Consider the following 22121-nt stretch of genomic DNA (forward strand, 5'->3'; position numbering starts at 1 on the left):
TGCACAAAGACTCAAACACACTGATGCCCCGAACCCCCTCCTTTTTTTATATCACAGAGGCGCTCACACACCACAAAGTTCTGTATATCTGCAAACAGACCAGTCCCGTCTGGCATCACAGTGCAACTGCAGGCTATGGAAGCAGAAAAGCGGGAGTGGATCACTGCAGATTACATCAACGCAGAACTTCACTCGGCCCAAAGTATCATCACCACTTTCCTTCAACAGAAGCTAAGCAATACTTAGGCTTTCATCCAGAACACTCCAGTAAACTGCCTCTTTGTAGTCATTGAAAGCTGGAAACGTTTACAGTTTCCCATCTAAGGAAAACTTAAAGCAAAAAATCAGACCTAGTTTGGTGAGTGGGCCTCAAAAAAATGACCTGTACACCTCAAATGCTTTGTTTCTGGGGGGCCACATAACCAAAAGAGCTTTGTGTGACATTTCAAAAGGAAGCATCACACGGTGGAACAAGGATCATGCAAACACAGAATAACACTTGTATGCTGTTCATTTTTTTGTTTTTCTTTTTGACGACGGGGTGGGGGGGTTGCCAATTCTATAGGTAAACTCTAGCAGAAAGGAGGTAAGTTAACCCTGGGCTCACACACAAAGGAAACAGTGGTCGACATCTGAAAAAGTAAAGAGTAGTAGTCCCTGACGGGTCAAAGGCCTCATGGTCAGCAGGAGAGTATAAAAGGACCTGTAGGTGAGCGCAGGGCTACGGTGCGAAAACATCCACAGCCCTTCAGCCATGGGAAAGGTATGAGCTCCTCATGCAGGAAGGAACCAGCCAGGGCAAAAAAGCAGAAAAGGAAAAATGTATTCTGTGTTGGAGCAACAGAAACAAAAAAAGGGAGAAAAGTTACAAACTACGGGGTTCCAATCATTTTTCTCCTTTGCCATTTTGTACTTTTGCAATTTTTCAGTCTTATCTAACTTCTTCAGCTGTAAAAAGATGTAGTCTGGCAACAATGGAAACTATTTCAGAATTGGAAAAAAAATGCAATTAAGTTTAATTATGAGTGAAGTTTGACAATTTTTTTATTCCTTTCATGGAAATTGTTAAAAAAAAAACACTTAACAACTTAAAAATGTACTGGTATGCAGTGGTTAGGAACAGCAATATGAAATGGTTTGTTTTTTGTGTATAAAATGGAGGAAGGTTAGGTATAAAGTAGGAGCTTAAATCAGTTTTTTCCAGGTAGTAAAAGACTGACCTGAAATGAATACAAAAATATACACAGAATAAACAACTTTTCACCCATCAAGCAATAAAATTTCAGTTCAAATGTATAAATTTGAGTTAACATCCTTGCCTTCCTTTCCTTAGATTGTGTTTTACGAGGGCCGAAACTACATGGGCCGCCACTGGGAGTGCAGCAGTGACTGCATGGACACCTTCCGGCACTTCAACTGCTGCAACTCCATGCGCGTCAGCGGCGGCCACTGGGTGGCCTACGAGAAGCCTCACTACATGGGCTACCAGTACATCCTCGGCCCTGGCGACTACCCGGACTACCACTCCTGGATGGGCTTCAACAGCTGCATCCGCTCCTGCCAGATGTTCCCCCCCGTAAGTTTATCAGATCAGTGACATCCCACACCCCTAAATCAGGGGTGTCAAACTCATTTTCGTTTTGGGCCAAATCAAGATCTTAAAGGGCCGGTTGTGCCAGAAAACATCGTTAAAATATCAACAAATTCTTAAAATTAAATAATATTATTTAGCATCTTTTCAGTCCCTCCAGGATGTCATGATTCTTTTTGTAAATTTTTGCAATAAAAATCAAAGAATTTGTGGTACTAATTTGGAAGTATTTGCGCCTATTTATGACGGTAAACGCAACCTTTTATTACTCGCTGTATAGATTGTGGACTATAATCTGACATCAATTAAGGCTGAGGCAGCTGTTTAGTACAATTAAGAACATTTTTGATCATTTTTGAGAAAAATGTGTAATAAACTCCCAATTGTTAGCGCAATATGTTGATTTTGCGTGAATTTCCATAATAATTCTCAGGGAATTGGAGGAACTGATTGATAAAGATCAAGAGCAGGAGCAAGCAGATAAGAACTGCATTGATTTGATTGATAACATAATATTTAAGCACACGTAATGTTTAGTCTAGAATCTAGAGGGCTACATAAAAAGCTATGGCAGACCGGATTTGAGTTTGACACACTAAAGGTATATTTGTAAAAGTCCTTTCACGGATATTAAAACGGCATAATAATTAAACTCTGATGTCTTTCACTTGCAGTATAGAGGATCCTACAGGATGAGGCTCTACAACAGGCCCGAGATGATGGGGCACATGATGGAGTTCATGGACGACTGCCCCAACGTGTACGAGCGCTTCCACCACCGAGACGTCTACTCCTGCAACGTCATGGAGGGCTACTGGATCTTCTACGAGCATCCCAACTATAGAGGACGGCAGTACTTCATGCGCCCAGGAATGTACAGGTCCTGCGGGGACTGGGGCGGCTTCAACCCCATGATCGGCTCTTTCAGGAGGATGAGGACTAACATGTAACACTCCACCCATGCAAGCATCAAATGAACAATAAACATGCAACTCTAAAACACAAATGTCTTTTGTTTTGGTATTGTTATTTGAAGAAGTCTATGCAATTACAAAATCGTGCATTTCTGGCATTCATGCAGATACTGCAATTCTTACTGAGGGCCTCAGGGGAAAAAATGCAGTTGTACAGTATTTTTCTACAGACAGGCAGAGCTTTGAGAGACAAAGCAGCTGCTGCAGCTTCCCATTCCTATTGTGTCCTACCTTGTATAGAGCGCACTGTGCTGACATGACAAAGCTTTGTGTCAGGCTCACAAAGGCCTGATCCCAGCAGGATCTATAAAGAGGACCGGTCAGAAGCTTTGCACCCGATCTGGTCTGAACTTAACTGAACAAAGTCACAATGGGCAAGGTAAGCTTGAGTTTTTAAGTTCGGTAGAGTTACTGAAATGCAAATACTTGATTTGTAGTTTGTGGTTTAGAGTAATCACAAATTAAACTGCGGCTATGTACCGATCAATAATTTGGAATAAAAAAAGCTGCAATGTAAACTATCAATACATAAAGTAAAAGAATGTAAATTAAAATGCAAAAACAAGTAGCAGTTTCTACTTATTTTCCGTTCAGAATCAGACTTTTATTCTCCATTTAATTGGCTCTTTGATTTTCTGTTCAACTTTCCTTCAGGCACTAGATGTACTACTGCCAGTCTTTTCAAAACTTAACAGTCATAAAAAGATATTCAATAATTAACCTGATTTTTCAAACCTGGCTCAGAATAGTACAGATTTAAGAACCATTCAGTGTAGAGAACTTATCCACCTTTTGTTAAAGGACATGACTTAAATCATTCTCTCTTTTTCACAAAGTACTGCAGAAGTTAACTTAGATTTTTGTTAAAAAGATTAAATCAATTCAGTGGCGTCTCATGGCGTCACGCGGCATTACGGTGCATTGCGTGACGTAGTGTGACGTGTTGCATGGCGGTGATCAGTCTGTGGCTCTGCTTAAGTATTCAAGAACCCCAGATTGCTTTCATTGCAGCCTTAATTACAGGTTTTGTGGTCTGATGACTCTCGTCTTTCTCTTGAAAATACCGTATTGCCTACCAAATACCTACCAAGTCTTGGAAACTTGATTTTATCTTAAATTTGGGCTTCGAACCATAAAGTCAGACTTACTCCAACCCTGCAGTTATCCCTGTTGCATTGCACATGCCACACTTTTTCCTTACACTCAACTTTCCATTAATGCACTTAGCACACTCTGTGAACAGTCTGTTTTTTTTTTTTTGCATTGATTGTTTGTGGATGGTGTCATGACTCATGTATAACTTCTAGTTCAGCAGTTTTTCCCATGAGTGTATAGGAAATATAACATTTCTGTATTTTCTGTATTTAGATTTACGGAGGAAACTGAACTTTCAGTTTTCATTATAAATAAGGGAAAATAATTGCATACTTGAGATATATCACTATTTGTGTGTTGAGTCTGTATGAGCTTTAAATTCCTTCAAACTGCTGAAATACATTAGGTCATAGGGGATACTTTAATGTACTGAGATGCTCCTAACACTCATTGGGTAGGACAGAACAGATCACTGCGTTTCAGCCAGGGGGGCAGATCCTTCATTATTAGTGATCCTAAAAATAGAAAACAAAAACCATGTCAGTGATAGGCACTGATGTGTTTAACCCTCTAGAATTTGCAGTTTTCAACATATATTTCATATGAAATGTTTCATTGACTTTTTACTGGTCTTGGAGTTCCAATCCAAGCCTCCTTCGGTTCTGCAATGCCAAATTTATTGGTATTTTATGAACAACCAGAGAGAGCTCAGAGAACGGTGGTGATACTTTTCTTTCGAATGCAGATTATCTTCTATGAAGACAGGAACTTCCAGGGCCGTAACTATGAGTGCAGCAGCGACTGCCCCGAGATGCAAAGCTTCTTCAGCCGCTGCAACTCCATAAAGGTCGACAGCGGCTGTTGGGTGGCCTACGAGAAGCCCAACTACTCCGGCTACCAGTACATGCTGCACAAGGGAGAGTATCCCGACTACCAGCGTTGGGCCGGGTTCAACGACTGCATCCGCTCATGCCGCATGGTGCCTCCTGTGAGTTATTAATAGCTACTCTATCCTGTTTGCAGTCAGGTTTTCTCTAATCGTGCAGCACTGAAACTGTCACACTTTCCTCTGCAGTACAAGGGCAACTACAGGATGAAGATCTTTGAGCGTTCTGACTTTGCCGGACAAAATCTAGAGCTGGTGGAAGACTGCCCAGATCTCCACGAGCGCTTCCACACCCGTGACATCTCCTCCGCCAACGTCATGGAGGGCTACTGGATGCTGCACGAACACACCAACTACAGGGGGCGCCAGTACTTCTTGCGTCCGGGAGAGTACAGAAGGCACAGCGAGTGGGGAAGCACCAGTGCTACCTTTGGCTCTCTGAGACGTGTCACAGAGATCAACTGATTTATAGTTCATTTTTCTTTTTTTATCCCCTCTGAGCCCCACTCTTTAACCCTTCCCCCTTTTGTTTCTCAGGTGCCAGCTCTGTTGGAGCGTGGTCTCAGCTATGTGGTCTCCAAACCTGCAATCAAACACTTTAATGATGGTTTATCTGAGGTGGCCTTGTGGCTTTGCTTGGTTGCTTTGCATTGAAGTTGTTCTCCAGCTCAGTGCTCAAACAAAGCTCACACACAATATTAATCATTTTCACTTTGGTTGTCCCATCGTGAAAAAGATTTTTCCCGCAGGTCCTGAAACTTCTGTCCTACTGAAATCACAATAAATGAAAACTTGATGAAAATCAACAAGAGGGACTTTTCTATTTTTCGTTCACCATCACAGCTGTCATTGTCAGATGATCTTCTCTTAAACTTTAAAAGCAAATATGAATGCAAACATAAAGAGTAACCATTGAGGTCCTTGGAAGACCAAGAGTTTGCAATTGTCTATAGTGTCATTACACACAAACAGAGAGAAATTATCAAGGAAACAGAAGCTTATTCTTTGAAGTTTGCTCTTAAAGACAAAGCGTATCTGAGGATGGGCATGTTGGAGTCTTTATGAGATCACATGGTACAGAGTGAGTGCTTCGGGTCCATGAAAGTTGCCCGTGTTAGATCAACATCACAAGACCAGTGCCAACTCAAAGAGCCAGAGTCAAAGTGGCCTGTTATTAGCCCCAAGCATGAAGCTCTCTCAGAACAAAAACAAAACCCCGTCCACATCCTCCGCTCATGCATTTTTCATCACACCCAGATACTGAGCCCTTTCAGAAATAAATATCAATTATTGAAATTGTTAATTAGACGCCGCGTAATTGGAGAAGATACACATGAATAAGTAACTTTGACCATTAATTATTGATTTAAAAAATTTGAAGCCCAGCAGGGAAAGCATTTGAGTGCCTTAAGATCAAGCTAAACAAGTAATATGAGTTTTGGCCTTGAGTAATGTTCAATTAAAGGAGTGCAGTGATTTGCCGATCGTGTTATTTTTACATCCTCGAACAACAATGCCCAGTGGACAGAAAAACGTCAACAGGGTTCAGCAGGGGAACGGTTGTGCCGGGTTCTCGGGGCACCGATGGTTAGAGATGACAGAGGATGTCCAGAGACGAAACTGTGAGGTTGTTTAAGCAGATGTGAGGCAGTGGTTTATGATATTAATTAAATTAGTTGAGGAATTTGACTGTGATTCACAGACATTTAGTGTAAATAGATCAATTTTAAGGGAGATTAGAATAAGGATGGAGGAGCTATAGTGTACGGACAAGTATTTGTGTGTTCATGGATAAAAAAAGAAAAATAATGAGATGGATTCTAGGTGCCCTTGTCCTGTCTGATACCTTTAGAGATGTCAGGGAAAAATCTCATAGAATGGCTTAACTTTATTAACAATTAATCAGATTTGATATTATTTATGGCAGGTGTGAATTTAGATCCAAAAGTTGCAACAAACAAACTTTCCCATTTGGTTTCCTTTGTTTCTTTTTCTTTGGTTGTCTGGTGAGTTGTCCACACGTTCCAGTAAAGCTGGGGAAAGTTTTGAAATCACTGCACATGAAAATCTGCTGATTTGCTTGTTATACAATCATATAAACACTTTAAGGAGACAAAACCAAAGCTATGACTCATTGTTTAAATTATCTCACTGCTATTAAAACGTGATTTATTTTTTATTTCTTTTCAAAATACATCACAGGGTTTTGTGCTGAAAACACTGAATGTATACACTCACACCTAAACTGCGTGAGCTGGAGCTGCAGCTAACTTTGATTCATCAGATTGGGTAAGATAAAACACAATGCACCAAAGAGCTAATCCTCATTGTCCCTGCATTGTTCCTTCTCTACCTCCAGTCATGATGTTTTCAATCGCTTCGCACATAAAAAGGCCAAAAAAAGTGAGATCCGAGTTTCCTCCTCTTCTTCATCTCTGAACCCTTTGGACTTATGACAGGAAGCTGATTGAAGGGTAAGTAGTGCATTTTGGAGAATGAATTCTTTAGATGATAGAAAAGAGAGAAAGATGGGGGTAGAAACAGAAGAAACCCAGAACATAAGTCTGTGATTCCATTATTAGTCTCAGTTCTCCTCGTCTCTCTTTTCATTTCTGATGGCTGGATAATTAAACCTCTGTAGTATTGTCTTCCATCTTCCTTTGCCCCACTTCCAGCAACGCAAATTTCCCTATGGGCAACTTTAAAAAGGCCCCCTTTTAGACATCTGTTTTTCTGATCAGCATGACGTCTCTTCCCCCTCCTTCGCGTTAATTTGTGTTCTTTGTAAAAGTAGAAAGACTAGAGCCAGGACAGCAATGAGCATACATGTAAAAATCCTCAACACTTCAACAGCAGGAACAAAAGGAAATCAAAGAAAGTAGGAAAAAGAAACCCCAAATATTCCTCCTCAACTTTTTTTTTATTCTACATTACTCTCATTAAAGAACCAAAAACCAAACCTTAAACGTGCATCGCGGAGACATCACAAAGGAGCTCAGAAGCCGAAGCGTTACAGAGCTTCACTTAACAGCAGTCTGATTCAGCCCTGCAGCTTTAGAGAGGAAGGCTTGTCAGTTAGCCTTCCCAGCTCTGACAGAGGCTCTGGGCACCGCGAGGAACAAGCAGGAAAGCAGCAAAACATTCGAAAATGAGCACAGCTGGCAACAACAAATAAATAAAAAATATAAATGTGAAAAAAATCCACGAATATTTGTCCTTGTCACAGTATTTCGTTAAAAAAAAAAGACATGTAAAAACAATCAGTTTGCACAGTTTATTTCAGATTTTTCATACCTGAAATTATCTGGTGTCTAATTTTTCCAAAATTGCTTACAAAAATTCACAGATCTGAATTTTTAAGCTGGATACGAAGCAAGTGGTGAAAGAATATTTGCATGGAAAAGTGTAGTTGAAACCAATTTTCAGAGTCTGAAAATTAAACCAGACAAAATGCTTCCCTGTTTCATTCACTTTATTACTGTCTTTTTCGATAAAGAATAAGTATATATATATATAAACAAAGCAAAGTATCATCAGCTATATTTAAATGTATTTAATGATTTTACCAAGTGGAAGAACATAATAAAGGGAATTGGCCCAGGCACTGAACCTTGTGGCACTCCAAAAATAACCCTGTTTATTCTTCATTGAGGCACTTTGGTAATTTAGCCTGCTGCTAAATTGTCATGGAATCAACGGAAAAAATAAAACATTTATAAACTCTGCCCTTGAATGAGAATTACCGGTATGTGAACAAAAAATGAATATAACAGTTTTGGTGAAGCAGCTCATAAAACATCAATTAGAGCTTTTGAGACAGGACACAAAAACGAAGCTAACATGAACGCTAGTTGCTGTCCGGTTAAATTCTGCTCAACAGGGATGTTTTCATGGAGATACTTCATGCTGCCACTCTCAGAGAAATCAGCCACTGTGTGACCATCGCCTCTCAGGATCCACTTGGTGGTGAGGAGTCCCTCAAGGCCCACAGGGCCCCGGGCGTGAATACGGGCCGTGCTAATGCCGACCTCTGCTCCTGTACAGCAAAACAAACACAACGGCAACAAAACAAACTGTACTGATGGAACGACAGCTGCAGGAGGAAATGTTCACTTTTTGTCAATGCTTCGCAGTTTTAAATATTAGGTCACTGCTCTTTGCCCTTCTTAACCCTTCCAGTCCGAACGTGTCGACGACGATCCAGCCAAATTTGCAGTACCGTAATTCCGCCACACGTTGCGCTATCTGAAATATTCCAACGGTTTCTGAGAGGGGAGACTTTCCAGCCAATATCGAGTTATTACGGTAATTTTACTCCCGCTGTAGCAGGGAGTGAAATTAATCTGAGGAGCTCTCTTTTAATAGACGGTAAATTGTGAAAATAACTTGCCTGATATTGAAAGTTCCTGTTGTTACGTTTTCTTTAATATTTAGGTTTTTCTTGATAGTTTTTATAACATAGGAGTACAGTTGGGTTTTATCATCACTTGTTTTATTTCCATTATGTGCTCCACAAATTATATTTTTAAAAAAGGCTCAAGTCAGGTTCTGATTTGGCAGTTTTAAGCGAATTACCACTTAAATTCATGGCAATTTGAGGTTTAAGTGAGAACAAAACAATTCTTAAACTACAATTCGTAAGCATCTGATGTCTAACTAAAAAAAATGTTTAAACAGTTTAACAAAGTGCTGAAAATTATTGCAGACCGACAATTCTGCAATTCTAAAAAAAAAAAAAAAACATTTTTCCCACAATTCAAAACAAACCTTCAGATTGAATTTGTAAAAGATTAAAAGTTACCAACCGAGTCCAAAGCGATATCCATCAGCAAAACGAGAGCTAGCATTCCAGAAAACACAAGCGCTGTCCAGCTGCTGCAGGAACCGCTCAGCCGTCTCTTCTGGAAAAAAAAAAAAGAACATTTGCTGAAACAACCCTACTTCCTGGATTTCAACGTCTAAGCAGAAGATATCACACCTATTTCAGGTAAAACACTGAATTCACTAACATGCATAAAGCTACATTTCATCGTATCACGAGAATCACGAAAAGTAAAAAAATATGGACAATAACGAAAAGTAGACCCGACGTCTGCAGAAAATTAGGTTTTAACACAGAAAGCTCATTTTGGTGAAAGCAAGCAGCAAAAACTGTAGAACTGAATAAAATTTGAAATAGTACTTAAAGCTAACTTAACTGTAAATTTGCCATAAGCATCTCATGACAGTGACATAAATGACTGATTTGATCCAGCTAACCTTTTAGACATCCATTCTTAGTGAGTTTATTATAGCATAAGTGCATCTTAATAAATTTGAATATTCTTAAAATACGTTTTTATAGTAACTAAATTAAAGTTAGTATATTACATACACACAGAGTGATGTAGTTTGTTTATGTCTAATAAACTAAATTACTCAACTTACATTCCTGTTGTTGTTGTTAAAGAAGGTGACTGGTCATTGAGTTTGGCATTTAAGCATAGAAATAGGAAGTTTAGTGGAAGGAAGAAGTGTGCACAGGCAACAGTAACAACCACAACCATAAGAGTAATGTTTTGGAATAGAAAGGTGAAAAAGAGGTGCTACTGCTGTTACTCAGCAAACAATTTGGAAATCAGAGTCCAACAAATTGGAGGAGATATGACGATGCACAGAATCCAATTTGTTTTAGGTCCAGTGTGAAGTTTCAGCAATCAGTGATGACATACACTGTACAGTTCCTGGGTGTACTGTTCAAAAGAGAACTATTCTCACATAAAAAATATATTTATTTTATTGGTTTTATGTGTTTTTCTAGATTTATCAGTAAGTAAGTTTGGGTTTTCATTAGCTGAGATGCAGAATTATATTAAAAAAAATGAACAGAAATAAACATTTAAAATATACAATTCTTAGTAACAAATCAATATATGAATATGAATTTGAAGTTTTTACTGGAAGTCTAATTTATCATCTTTATACTGAAAGCAATGAAGTAAGTTTCAGTTGGAGTGCAGAATCTTTTTTGGCCACTAGATGGCAGCAATTCATCCTCCTCTCCATCAGTTGATCATCAAAGTAGAAATGTTTGTTGATACTAAAAGAAAAATAGAGCTGCTTTTGTTAAAACCAACTAAAATATTCACATAAGAATATCCGATGTTGGACCCACACAGTGAATGCGTGCATTCATCCTAACAAGAGACAATCACTGCTCATTAAGTGACATGTAAGGGAGAGTTTATTCATTAGCTAGAAAGTAATATTCCCTTCTTGAAGAGCTAGTGTAGCTTTACGCAGTCAGGCTGACGTAAAATGCACGTAACAGTAAAATCACTGCTCCACTCACTGTTTTCTGTGACGATAACATCAGTGTGGGAGCTTCCGTACTTGTGTATATGCTCCACAGCCTCCTGCAGGCCGTCCACCACCTCCAAGCAACACTCCAAGTCACTGTACTCTGTGCGAAGGGAGCTGGCTTCTGATGGACTGAAGGTCAGGTAGGAAGCAAAGCGTGGGCCTGAATGAATCTTCACCTGATAAAACCACACAAAACGTTACACAGTTAGTTTTTGATAAATTTTGGAATAAAGTAGGTTAAAAAAATCAGGATATGCTACATTTATATTGCAAATGTGAGCTACGTTGAACATAAAAACCAGAAGCACAAATGTCTAGAGACTGATTTTACTTATTCATCAAATATTTAAACATGAATTGTTCCCATCCACATATGAAAAGTTCTTTGAATTTGATTTCTGACTAAAGACCCTCTCTATTTGCAAATATAAAAACACACACACTTAAGGGAGATTTAATGGAATATATGTGTATCTTTATCTTTACAATACCCTCCAACAAAATCCTCAACTTTTAATGTAAGTATATTTACTAAGTGGGGGGAAAAAAGCTGGTCAAAAATACATGTTTTTTCCAAAATCACCAATTTTAAATGCTCCTCTTTGGATTGTCCTGAGTCGTAAGCTATGATTTCTTCAGTTCACCCCACAGGTTCTCCACAGGATGTATAATATTTCTCTTACCTGTTCATTGCGCAGTATTTCAATTATCTTGTCAAACATTGGAGTCCTGAGGATTTCTCGGTGAATTAGCAAAGTTTCCATTGAATTGCATGCAGCTGGGTAGTCACACTTGGAGTCTCTCACTGATCGGGAAAAACAGACGGGAAAACTGCATTTCAGGTGCACTAAACTCTGAATCTACTACTCCTGAGTAACGTTAGAAACAGTATTAGTTTGTGAAAATAAAAAGGGAACATGCACATGAACTTCAGACTTTGTGAGCTGGATTTACAGACCGATTTTTATGACTTTATCAACATTAGCGTCTGCATCAACGTAGACGTGGCAGATTCCCTCGCTGTGGCCCAGGACTGGGATGCCCTTGGCTGCTCGCTGAATGTCCCGCACTAGCTGTGACGAACCTCGGGGGATGATCAAGTCAATCGTCTTGTCCAGTCGGCAAAGATCCTCTACTTCCTCATGAGTGTTCACCTGGAAAGAAGCACCAGAAGATGAACGTTTATAGTGCCATGCAAATGTTTTCCAACTCCTCTGTTTTAAAATGTCGTCAGATTACGCTACAGAACAAAAGAGTCGTATCTCATCATCATATCTCAATGAAGCAGAATATTTTTAACTAATGAAAATCTAAAAACTGTGTATTCCTTTTGTTTTCAGCTACACTGATACCCCTAAATAAAATCCAGAAGTAATCTAGTTAGCAAAAAGATCATCGCAGATGTTCTCTGAAGGCTTCAGAGGTTTACAGGAGAACATTAGTGAACAAACAGCATCATTGCCACCAAGAAACACAGCAGACAGGGCAGGGATGAAGTTGTGGATTAGGTTACAAAACAATAACCATGCAGCATGTAACTGGAGCAAAAATCGGTTCTACAAAGTAATGACTGAAGAAGGGTGAACACAAATGCATGAACAAAAAGTTCAGATTTTTAGCCACTGAATATGGCAGACATGGACCCATAAGTCCCTCTCCTCTACATATAATGACTGCACAGGGTTTATACACGCCATTAATAGATGAATAGAAACAGTTTTACCATCTGTACCGCCTCTCTGACTCCATGCAGAGAAAGGGCTTCCTGAGTGAGCTGGTGCAGGACACGGTTGGTGTTGGCAGCTTCTTTGCCGCCCTTCAGCAGAAGAGCATTCCCACTGGCTACTGCCAGAGCAGAGACCTTGATAAAGAAAAAAGGTGCAACATTCCAAACACAGGCCTTTGTCGCTTTGAAAATATCAGAATACAGTTCAGATTGCTCGCTTGCAACAGAGAACCAAGTCTGGACCTCACGCCTTTTTTGTCTTTCCACATTGTTTCATAAGACACTCAACTTTGTCCTATAACTTTACCTGTGGCAGGCAGTCAGGACGGGCTTCAAAGATGACCAGAAGAACCCCGATGGGAACTGTGACCTGCTCCAGCTCTAAACCAGGAGCCACCCTGGTTCTTCGCACCACACGCCCAACGCTGTCCTGAGCCGCTGTGGCGATCTGACGCAGACCAACGGCTAAACTACTTAGCTTAGCCGATGACAGGCTGAGACGCTTCAACATGGCTGGAGGCAAACGTCCTGGAAAAACGTCAAATCATGGGGAAAAGGGAAACAACTGTGGTCAGATTAGGTATGTTGTTGAAGTTGCTGAAGTTTTTCAAATTTTTGCATCAAAATTAAATGTTGAATTTGGCGGCTTTATGGCACAATACAGACACTTTGGCTGACAAACAGAATGTTTTATGCACAATATGCCACCGAAATACCCTGGATTTTACCAGGATCAAACCTGCTAGAAACTCAAGATCTGTTTTTTTTGAAAGATTTCTTCTTTTCTGGTATAAAATCCAACAAATCAAACCATGTTTTTTCACAGAGCTGCTACGACACTGTTGCCCACTGAAACCCAAAGTGAAAGTGCAGCTACATTGATGTTTCAGTCGATTCCTGTACTGATAATTTTACCAAAATGAACTGAAAAAGGCTTGAAAGAGCTGGTTCAGTTTTCAACCGTAGAGTCACTGTACTACTTTAAACCAGCTTCATCAGTTAGAAAACTGAAATAACAGATGTAGTATGCTCACATAAATAGATATAAAGCACCACAGGCATGTTGTCCTGTTGGTAGGTGCAAAAAAATATAAAATAAATGCAGAAAAAAAACAGAAGGACCTGACAAATTTGATGAAAACCTGTTGATGACTCTAAATTAGTATATCTAGAATTATTTTGGTCAGCAAAAAGAACAAATATGTAGAGACTTAAAGTTTTACTTTAATGTGAGCTCTTGGTCGGCACTAAATGGAAAACTCTGGTCCTGTTACCTGCGCTGACAGCCATCTCCATGTCCATCTTGTTTGCAGCCAGAATTTCATCTTTCTTTTCCGTCAGCAGCTCTGCTAGATGGCAGATGATCTTGCTTCTCTGACATTGCAGATAACAAAACACAGACAGAGTACAGGCTCAGCATGGGGCAGATCTGTCTGCTAAAGTTCAGAGTTTCTCTGTAGCCGACAAGGTAGGAAAGCAAGTAAAATTACAAATAATGAAGGTTTACAACCCGCAAAGTGGCACATAGAAACAACAAGATGACATGTTGTGATTGAGATCCGTTCATCACCTGGTGTGGATGAAGAGATGCCAGGATTCGTCCTGAGTTTCTGGCCATTTCTGTTTGCTCCTCCACAGACGGACCTGGAACCGAGAACAGAGTCCAGGATGAGACAGACTGACAGTCATGTAAAATCTCTGATCTGATACCGGGATGCACCAACAAATCTGCCAGAAACTGGAGTCCATTTTCTTGTTGTCATTTCTGATTGGTAACTGGCAGGTCAAATGCTGAAATATAACTTTTTTTTTTTGTATTCACTTTTGGATCAAAACTAGGAATCCCAATTTCCTACAAGTTCATGGATATGTGCTGCATTGCACAAAAGAGGTAAATATTTTTAACGCAACAAACTAAGCATTTATTTACTCTTTCATTGGAAAAATGAAACTAGAATCAACAGATCGGACCTCAAAGAAAACCAGGTATTGGCTTGGAAAAGATCTTATTCAAACACACCAGCAGGTTTGACCTCAGAGAAGAAGGTTCCCACTTTCTTCCCCTCGACTATGTCAGTGATTACTTGGCCGGTTACTTTGGGGTTTGTGCCGTTTGCAATGACCACTGAGGTGCCTCCTTGCAGCGCCCAAAGAGCTGCCTTAACCTGCAACACAGTTACACAAATGCTAAAAGAGTTTTACTTTCTCATAAGAAAGATAAAAACAAGGAGTTAGATAAAACGCGATAAATTAAGAGCACCTTTGGTATTTTTTTTCCTTGTTTGAAATGCAACTGGTCACTTAAAGTCCTCATAGAAAAAAAACAATACTTTTAGCATTTCCATTTTCTCATAAGCAGAAATAACCTGCCAATAATTTTATGTGTACAAATGATGGAGAGACTTGTAACAAACCTTGGCCTCCATGCCTCCAATCCCAACTCTGGACTTTGTCCCGTAGGTGATGGACTGCTGGTCTCCAGGGTAGAAAATGTCTAGGAGTTTAGCATCATCTGTTCCAGGTGGGCTATTGAACAGCCCTGAAAAACAAACAATCTAATTCAAACTGTACTCTTCCAAACCAATGAATCTGAAACAGTCAGAGCTCAGAGCTGCCATTTCAATCCAGGGGGTAAATAAAGTATCAGTAGAGACATTTTACCAGAAAAGATGGATTTTATTGAGAGGCATAAGGGTAAAAGGAAGAATATGAATGCATATCACACTAGTAAACCACGTTCACTTAACAACTCTGCAATACTTTCTAACCCCAATAGCTTATATTGAAGTGTGAAGTTTTATAAATACTTCTATGTGCATTTTTTACACCAATGTGAACTTTAGAGCTCACTATTAGAATTGGAAGACATTTAAATTAATTAAAAAAAAAATTACTTAGCTTTTATCCAGAGCAGCATTTAAAAGATTTCTAAGGCATTAAATGAGGCTTTAAAGATGATCTATGCATTCATGTGGGACAACCAATCAGAACAAAAGAGGATTAAAATCCCAATTCTAATGTATCATCAAGGTGAATAGAAAATAGAAAATTCTGATTTGTATTTGCTGCTTCCAAATGACAGAGTTGCAAAGTCAGACTGTGTTATTATTTAACTACAACCCCAAATTGTGGCGGAGACGTTCATACCTTCAACGTCGGACAGCGCTATGAGCAGGTCAGCCTTCATCTCCACGGCCAGCCGCGCTGCCAGACTGTCGTTGTCCTTAATGCTGATAACCTGGAGAACCAGAATCATCTAGATTCAACTTTCTAGTGAATTTCAAAGTTGAATCTAGACTCATCTGAGTCTAGATTATTTCTAGACTCTCAGATGTTTTCTGAGAATCTAGAAATAACCTAACAAACAATAAGAAGCACAGCACACGCTAATAAAGATGAGTAACTAAGACTAAAGTAATCTTTTCATTGGAGTAGCAGAATTTTGTAATGAAAACAATCCAACCTTAAATTAAGTTTGACTCTAGAAGCAAACTTTAAATTAAATTAATCAGGGACAGTTAGCCCAAATTAAGACAGAAACGGTTGGCCAGACACAAAATCTTCCATCATAGATATGTATATGTAAATATATACACATACAGCAGGGTTTCCCCCAGTGTATTAAACTAATAATTGACACTTAAACTAATAACTGATTCATTTTCCATCTGTATTATGGTAACAGATGGTTGCATTTCCATTGGTCGCCCCATGCTGCCTGTACATTTACCCCCTGCAGGTCACTGTTGGGTTCTGGTGGAGGTACCACTGCATCATTGGTGTTGATGATGGGAACGATGTTCATGTGCAGCAGCTCCTGCAATGTGCTGTTGAGGTTCTGCCTCTTCTCATCATCGTGGAAATCCAGATTCGTCACAAGAACCTGAGGAAACAAAAAGGATTTAAGAGAAAGAAAGGGTAAAGAAAATAAAAGTTCTTAAATGTTTGACCCATCTAATTAAGTTTATATGAGTACCTGTGCAGTGCATGTGCTGTACTGAGTGAACATGGCTTCATACAGAGCCATCAGCCCACTCTGTCCAGCCGCAGCGCAGGCTCGGGCCTCCAGAGCTGGGACAAACTGCAACCAAAATGACACCCATCTTGTAAAAGCAAGAATTAGTGTGCAAAGTTCATTTTATTGTAGATTTATGGGTGAATTTTTCTGCCATAATTCGAGAAGACACATTTTCAGTCTGAAAGCTGGATTTCATATCTTTTGTTCTCAAAACTTTTAATACTTGTGCTTATATTTTCAGTTTGAAAGCAGGACTTCATGCCTTTCTTCTCAAAACTAGTAGTACTTGTACTCAAAACTTCTGCTCTCTTTCAAATATTCACTGTGCTTTCTCAAACTTTTCTCCTTATGCTCAAAACTTGTCAAATCTCCGCTTGCTAACCTCTCTGCTCGCTTGCAAATCATTTTCTGCTCGCACTTGGAACGAAAAAGCACCGTCTCCTGGCAACCTCTCAGCCAATAGAACGAAAGTGTTACACTGGGTGCGTTTGTTTCCTTCTAGAGGGTGAGCCTGTGTGGCTACTATCGATCTGCGCTGCCCGCTGAATGCAGGGAGAAACAAAGACCTCAGCTTTCTTTGCATTACATCCCAGTTTTAAACTTTAACACGGTCCACAACATTCCTAGTCTTTCCCTTACCATCTCTTTATGTTGACCGTTTCCTGAATGTAGCGCCTGTCGGACGCTTTGAGACAGAAGGATCTCATGTCTTAACCTCTGCTTGCCAAAAGCCACGGCTCCACTGGTGACGATCATCATCTCCCTGCCCTGATTCTGCAGCATGGCCACCTGAACAGCAATACAACCAGTTAAAAATACAACTGATACCTTCCATCTAACAATATATATCGTTAGATGGAAGGTATTAATTGTATCAAAATATGATATAAGGTATCAATATATGTTTTGGATGAAAAAAAAGACAATAAAGTGAATTTTATGCTGATTTTATAGTACAAAAATGTAACTTTAGTAACTGGAGACTCACCTGCTCCACAATTGAAGCCAGTCGCCCAAGAGCCAGACCACATTCATCGTCACGGGTGACCACAGCGCTTCCTAGTTTAACCACAATCCTCTTGGCCTTACGCAGTTTGCCGCGATGTGCAAACGAGCTGCCATGAACTCTATTACTGAATTCTGTAAATAATAAGGAAATCTGAGATTTTCAGATCAGACATACAAACATTTTTGCTTATTTATTGAATTTTATCAATGAGGATGGCATGAAACTTAGCTCTCTGCTAGTATTTTAGCTGCCTTGTTCCATAATATCACCATTAATGACAAGTTGAAAGACCTGGTTTTATTAGATACTAATTTAAAACTAAAAAAAACCTTAAAGTTACCAATTTATCACTAAAGTTACTTTACTTCACTCTGTAAAAAGTGAATACTTTACTGGATAGTATCGCTCTTTTCTATAAATGAGGCTAGGAGAGTGAAGGTCTTGTTTTAAATCTTTTTGTATCCGAGGGAAACTGGGAATAATGGCCTTGCGACTGCCACATCAGCAGTGCAAGCAGACAGAAAGCCTTTGCTGACACCACACATCTTTCTGCACCAATGAGGTGCCTGAGTGGACGAGGGACAAACCCAGGGCACATTTTATCAGAAATCTTTTTGTGGACACAAAAACCTTAAGAGTTTTTATAAAATGCATGATTTAAATGTAACTGCACCAGTCTGTTTATCCATTTTCATAAAAAAAGACGTGTTTTCTAATCTTCTAGTTTAACATCACTTAGTATTTCTTCCAGAAAATGTCAGTATATTCTGAAATATGTACATTACACAATATCCTTTTACAGACTAATGTTGAACTTTTTAGAATTTAAATACTGAAAATACACTGCTAAAACCTTTTAGACTGCAACTGGTAAGTTCAAGATCATCATTTTATATAAAATTTCTTAAGCCAACAATATCTGACAAACTAGAAACCAAACTTAATAAATCGGATTTTTTAAGTAATTATTTAAAATAGCTGTTTTCTTTTTGTTTGTTTTTTATCTGATTGTTGTTGTCCCATTTTGCTGTGATAATGTTCACACATATTTAACAGATGATTGCAACATTAGGTAAAGAAGTGCAGTCTTGCCTTGAGTCAGATGTTTGGTGAGAAACTGGAATCTCTGTGGTGAGATTTTTGAGCACAGTTTCAGCTTTTGTAGCAGCATGTTCAGCTTCCCTTTTATCTGAGAAATAAACAGATATACAGCAATTTAAAATAAGAAATAATATAATGAAAATTAATAAAAAAATGTGTTTATTAAAAATGAAGATGTAATCAATGATGTGACACATTAAACTTTAAAGACTTGTTTTATGAATAAAGTGCAAATAAGTAAGGATTTTTTCTTACTTTAAACCTCTGAAGTTCCACTATAGAAATTGTGTTCCTGTTGTAGTTTCTATAAAACCTTCTTCATCTTCTTTGACCATTTATTTCTCTCTCCATGACTGACAGTGATGAGTGAGCAGCAGAGCAGAGCGCCACATGTCAGTGACTCCTCCCTATAACAATCCGAGCTGCTGATTTATGGAGCTAAAACGGTCTCATAATTAGCTCCATAGATATCCGATACGTATCTGATTCAAATGTGACCGAACGTCCAGGTCGAATTCATCCGATTTGAACGTCACTGATACTCGACAGACGTCACTATTCTGCGTCCTAATACGCGCAAGCGGAAATAAAAACAACAACCACGGCAGACTATAATGAGGATTAAGATGTTAATATGCTGGCTCCGGTTGGACAATAACCTCAAAATCGCAAGCTATGCTCCACTGTTAGCATCCACGTTTACTTCCGCAAACATTCTTCTTTATGCCGGTTGGCAAATCACTGAGCACCCTATGTGTGACGTTATTGCGCCCTCTACTGCGCATGCGGGACACTTTCAGGTCGTTTGCAGTTCACACTGGCGATCACATACAGGTCGAACATATTTGGAAGTGTGAAAAAAAATCGGAACTGGGTCATTTCAGGCTGCAGTGTGAACATTGCCTAACCGTTTAGAAAATATTTTTTACAGGTTTTAACCCCGTTTATTGGAAATGAATGATGATGTTATCATCATTCATAATTTCTATGTAATCAGTAATTATGTTTTATTAACAAGGTAAAAAGAGCAGGAATGTATTTTAAAAAACCAAAGGAGAAAAAAGCAGCATATTGAAAAACACCCAGATAAAAGAAAAACAATATTTTAGGGTACTCTCGGAAACAGAAAGCAGAGCAACTGAATGTTGTGTGTTTATGTAACTGGATATGAATTGGATCTGTTTGTTTCTCTTGAGATAACATTTCTTCATAATTGGTGCAATATAAATCAACTTTATTCAATTGAAATAATGTCTTTCAGACTCAATAAAGATTTGCTTGACAATGTAACTTTTATTGGGTTGGTGTGTACAGGATCAAGTACAAGATATTAAGTTCTTGTTTATGGAGATATTAATTTTGTCCTTTGCTTTATGATTCAGTCTTTCCAGTGAGTTACTGCTTCTGTGCACAATACTTGCAAGATGCAAGAGGATGTTATGGTGACTTGCATCACATTTTGAACGTTCAAAATGTGAAGTTCAATAGTTTTGAGTTTATAGATATAAAGATTAACATTTATATCTATAAACTCAAATGTATTTATAATTTGATTGTATGAAAGGTCAATTCAAAGCAGAAGACAATTAAAAGGTGGAATGAAAATGAAAAGTAAAATCTGAAAAGTGTGTTGTGCATTAAAATAAAGTACAACACAAATCACCTTTTTGTGTGTAATTTAAGTTCAATATGAAAATTATTTTGTAATTGAAAAAAAAAAAAACTCTTGGAGGATGAAAATACCTTTGACTGGTGCAATGGTTTACCCAACAACTCAGCAATGCCACAATGCAATGCTTCAGATTAAATAACATTAAAGTTTAAGAATGGTCCAGTCAAAGTCTTAAATTTAACAGATTCTGTATCTTCAGAAGACCTTCTGGTGTAACCGCAGTGAAAGGTGTTTCCACTAAATGTTACTTCAGGAAGGCTGAATTCAAATCCACGAAAACACTTTCTTAAAACTTTGTAGAAAAACTGTAAAACTGTATTTCCCCACTCCCCCGTTATGTTCTACATTGTGTTGTTCTATCAGAAAAAATGAAGTTTGCAAAAGTACTTTTGCACTGAACCTCAAGTTTGTTTAGATTACTTAAATCTTTAGTCTCAAAGTTTCCACCACCTTTCCAACTTCTAGCTTGCCGTATTTTTGTTTTAAACAACTTTTCCCTCTCAAAAGTGCACTTATGCTCGCTGAAATAAACTTTAAAATAAAGTCAAAACCTCAGGCCCGTCATCCTGATTAGTTCTTTTAGAAACTGGCCACCTTTCATTTCCTCTGTGTGGCGATAAAGAAGTCAAATTGATCAAAGTTTCGTGTGTACCTGCACCATCCTGCTGCGGCTACATGAAAAGTAACCCGGAGCAGGGTTGACTGACACAGCTGAACCCCCCCCAACACCCCCCACCCCCCACACCCACTACCCCTGGGACCACAGATAACTAAATTGGCTCCACTGGCTCTGGTTAAATGTGTGTTATTCCATTATATGAGCCCTGCTCCTTTTTTCTGCTCCCTGCTTTTACCCTTTATCTGGTCTTCTGTGATCCTCTTTGCTCTTTTATCTCTTCATCTGACTCATGGGAAGGAACTGCCCTGCACCTTTCTGCTGCCTCTTTCTAATCTACTAACTGCATTTGTTTATGAAGGTCCGCGTCCGTGTGACTGCGCACGCAGCCAAGTCGTGCGTTCTTCTTGCACAAAGTTTACCTGCAGGTTTGTCCATTTTGATTCTGGATTGGTTGGTTTTTTTTTTGTTGTTGTTTTTAAGCCTCCTTTAGAATGAGATCATTCATTTATCTGTAATTATGTGTTCATATATTCATCATTACTTATTCTCTGATCCCGCTGAGTACAATCAGTCTTAACACTGAATGTGAACAAACAGAAATGTATCACACCTGCTTACGAAGAATATTCATAATATAAAGATGGATACATTTGCAGTGGAGTGGTGAAATATACATTTTCTGAGACTGTATACTTAAATTTGCTCCATGAACCTGTTTTAATAAAACAGGTTCATCACAGGTTGTGATTTAATAAGAGTTATAAGTTAGTGTTCAATAATAGGGTAACTTACAGATCTATGCTCACTTTGATCATTATGCTTGACAGTTCATCATCTTCAGATACGAACCCTCATTTGACAGCTCCAAACATACTTCCTGTTGCGAAATATTTCAATTTTTGTCTTGTCTCACACTAAAACTGGACCAAGATTCAGTTTAGCGCTGAATCCAAGGCGTGATTTATTAAAAATCAAAACTTGGACTTATCAAGCAGGTGGTATGTCAGGAAGAGAGCAAGTCAACAAGGTGAAACCAGAGAGGCAACAGGAACAGAAAAGAGTTACTGAATGAGGAGCAGCAGAGGGCT

At 38.9% G+C, this 22121-nt stretch overlaps 3 protein-coding genes across 3 annotated transcripts; 2 read left to right on the plus strand and 1 right to left on the minus strand.

Moving 5' to 3' along the window:
* The first annotated feature begins 655 nt into the window (after nt 1-655).
* Nucleotides 656-2597, plus strand: crygmxl2 (crystallin, gamma MX, like 2). Its single transcript, XM_015036128.1, has 3 exons — nt 656-763; nt 1334-1576; nt 2266-2597. The coding sequence occupies exons 1-3, from the start codon at nt 755-757 to the stop codon at nt 2539-2541; spliced, it is 528 nt and encodes a 175-aa protein (XP_014891614.1). The 5' UTR covers nt 656-754; the 3' UTR covers nt 2542-2597.
* A 252-nt stretch (nt 2598-2849) lies between these two features.
* crygmx (crystallin, gamma MX) lies at nt 2850-5129 on the plus strand. The gene is made up of 3 exons (XM_015036113.1): nt 2850-2944; nt 4406-4648; nt 4736-5129. Exons 1-3 carry the CDS (start codon nt 2936-2938, stop codon nt 5009-5011), a joined length of 528 nt encoding a protein of 175 aa, XP_014891599.1. The 5' UTR covers nt 2850-2935; the 3' UTR covers nt 5012-5129.
* Nucleotides 5130-8085: 2956 nt separating this feature from the next.
* Nucleotides 8086-17782, minus strand: LOC106949701 (delta-1-pyrroline-5-carboxylate synthase-like). The gene is made up of 16 exons (XM_015036137.1): nt 17621-17782; nt 17272-17421; nt 16591-16695; nt 16345-16497; nt 15762-15852; nt 15029-15153; nt 14635-14779; nt 14185-14258; nt 13889-13988; nt 12922-13142; nt 12612-12749; nt 11847-12042; nt 11572-11693; nt 10878-11064; nt 9352-9447; nt 8086-8582 (listed from the first exon to the last, which is right to left on the minus strand). Exons 2-16 carry the CDS (start codon nt 17413-17415, stop codon nt 8335-8337), a joined length of 2145 nt encoding a protein of 714 aa, XP_014891623.1. The 5' UTR covers nt 17416-17421; nt 17621-17782; the 3' UTR covers nt 8086-8334.
* Nucleotides 17783-22121: the final 4339 nt, after the last annotated feature.

This window comes from Poecilia latipinna, unplaced genomic scaffold, assembly GCF_001443285.1.
Source record: "Poecilia latipinna isolate Pla-1442-1.1 unplaced genomic scaffold, P_latipinna-1.0 Scaffold22, whole genome shotgun sequence".
Lineage (NCBI taxonomy): Eukaryota > Metazoa > Chordata > Actinopteri > Cyprinodontiformes > Poeciliidae > Poecilia > Poecilia latipinna.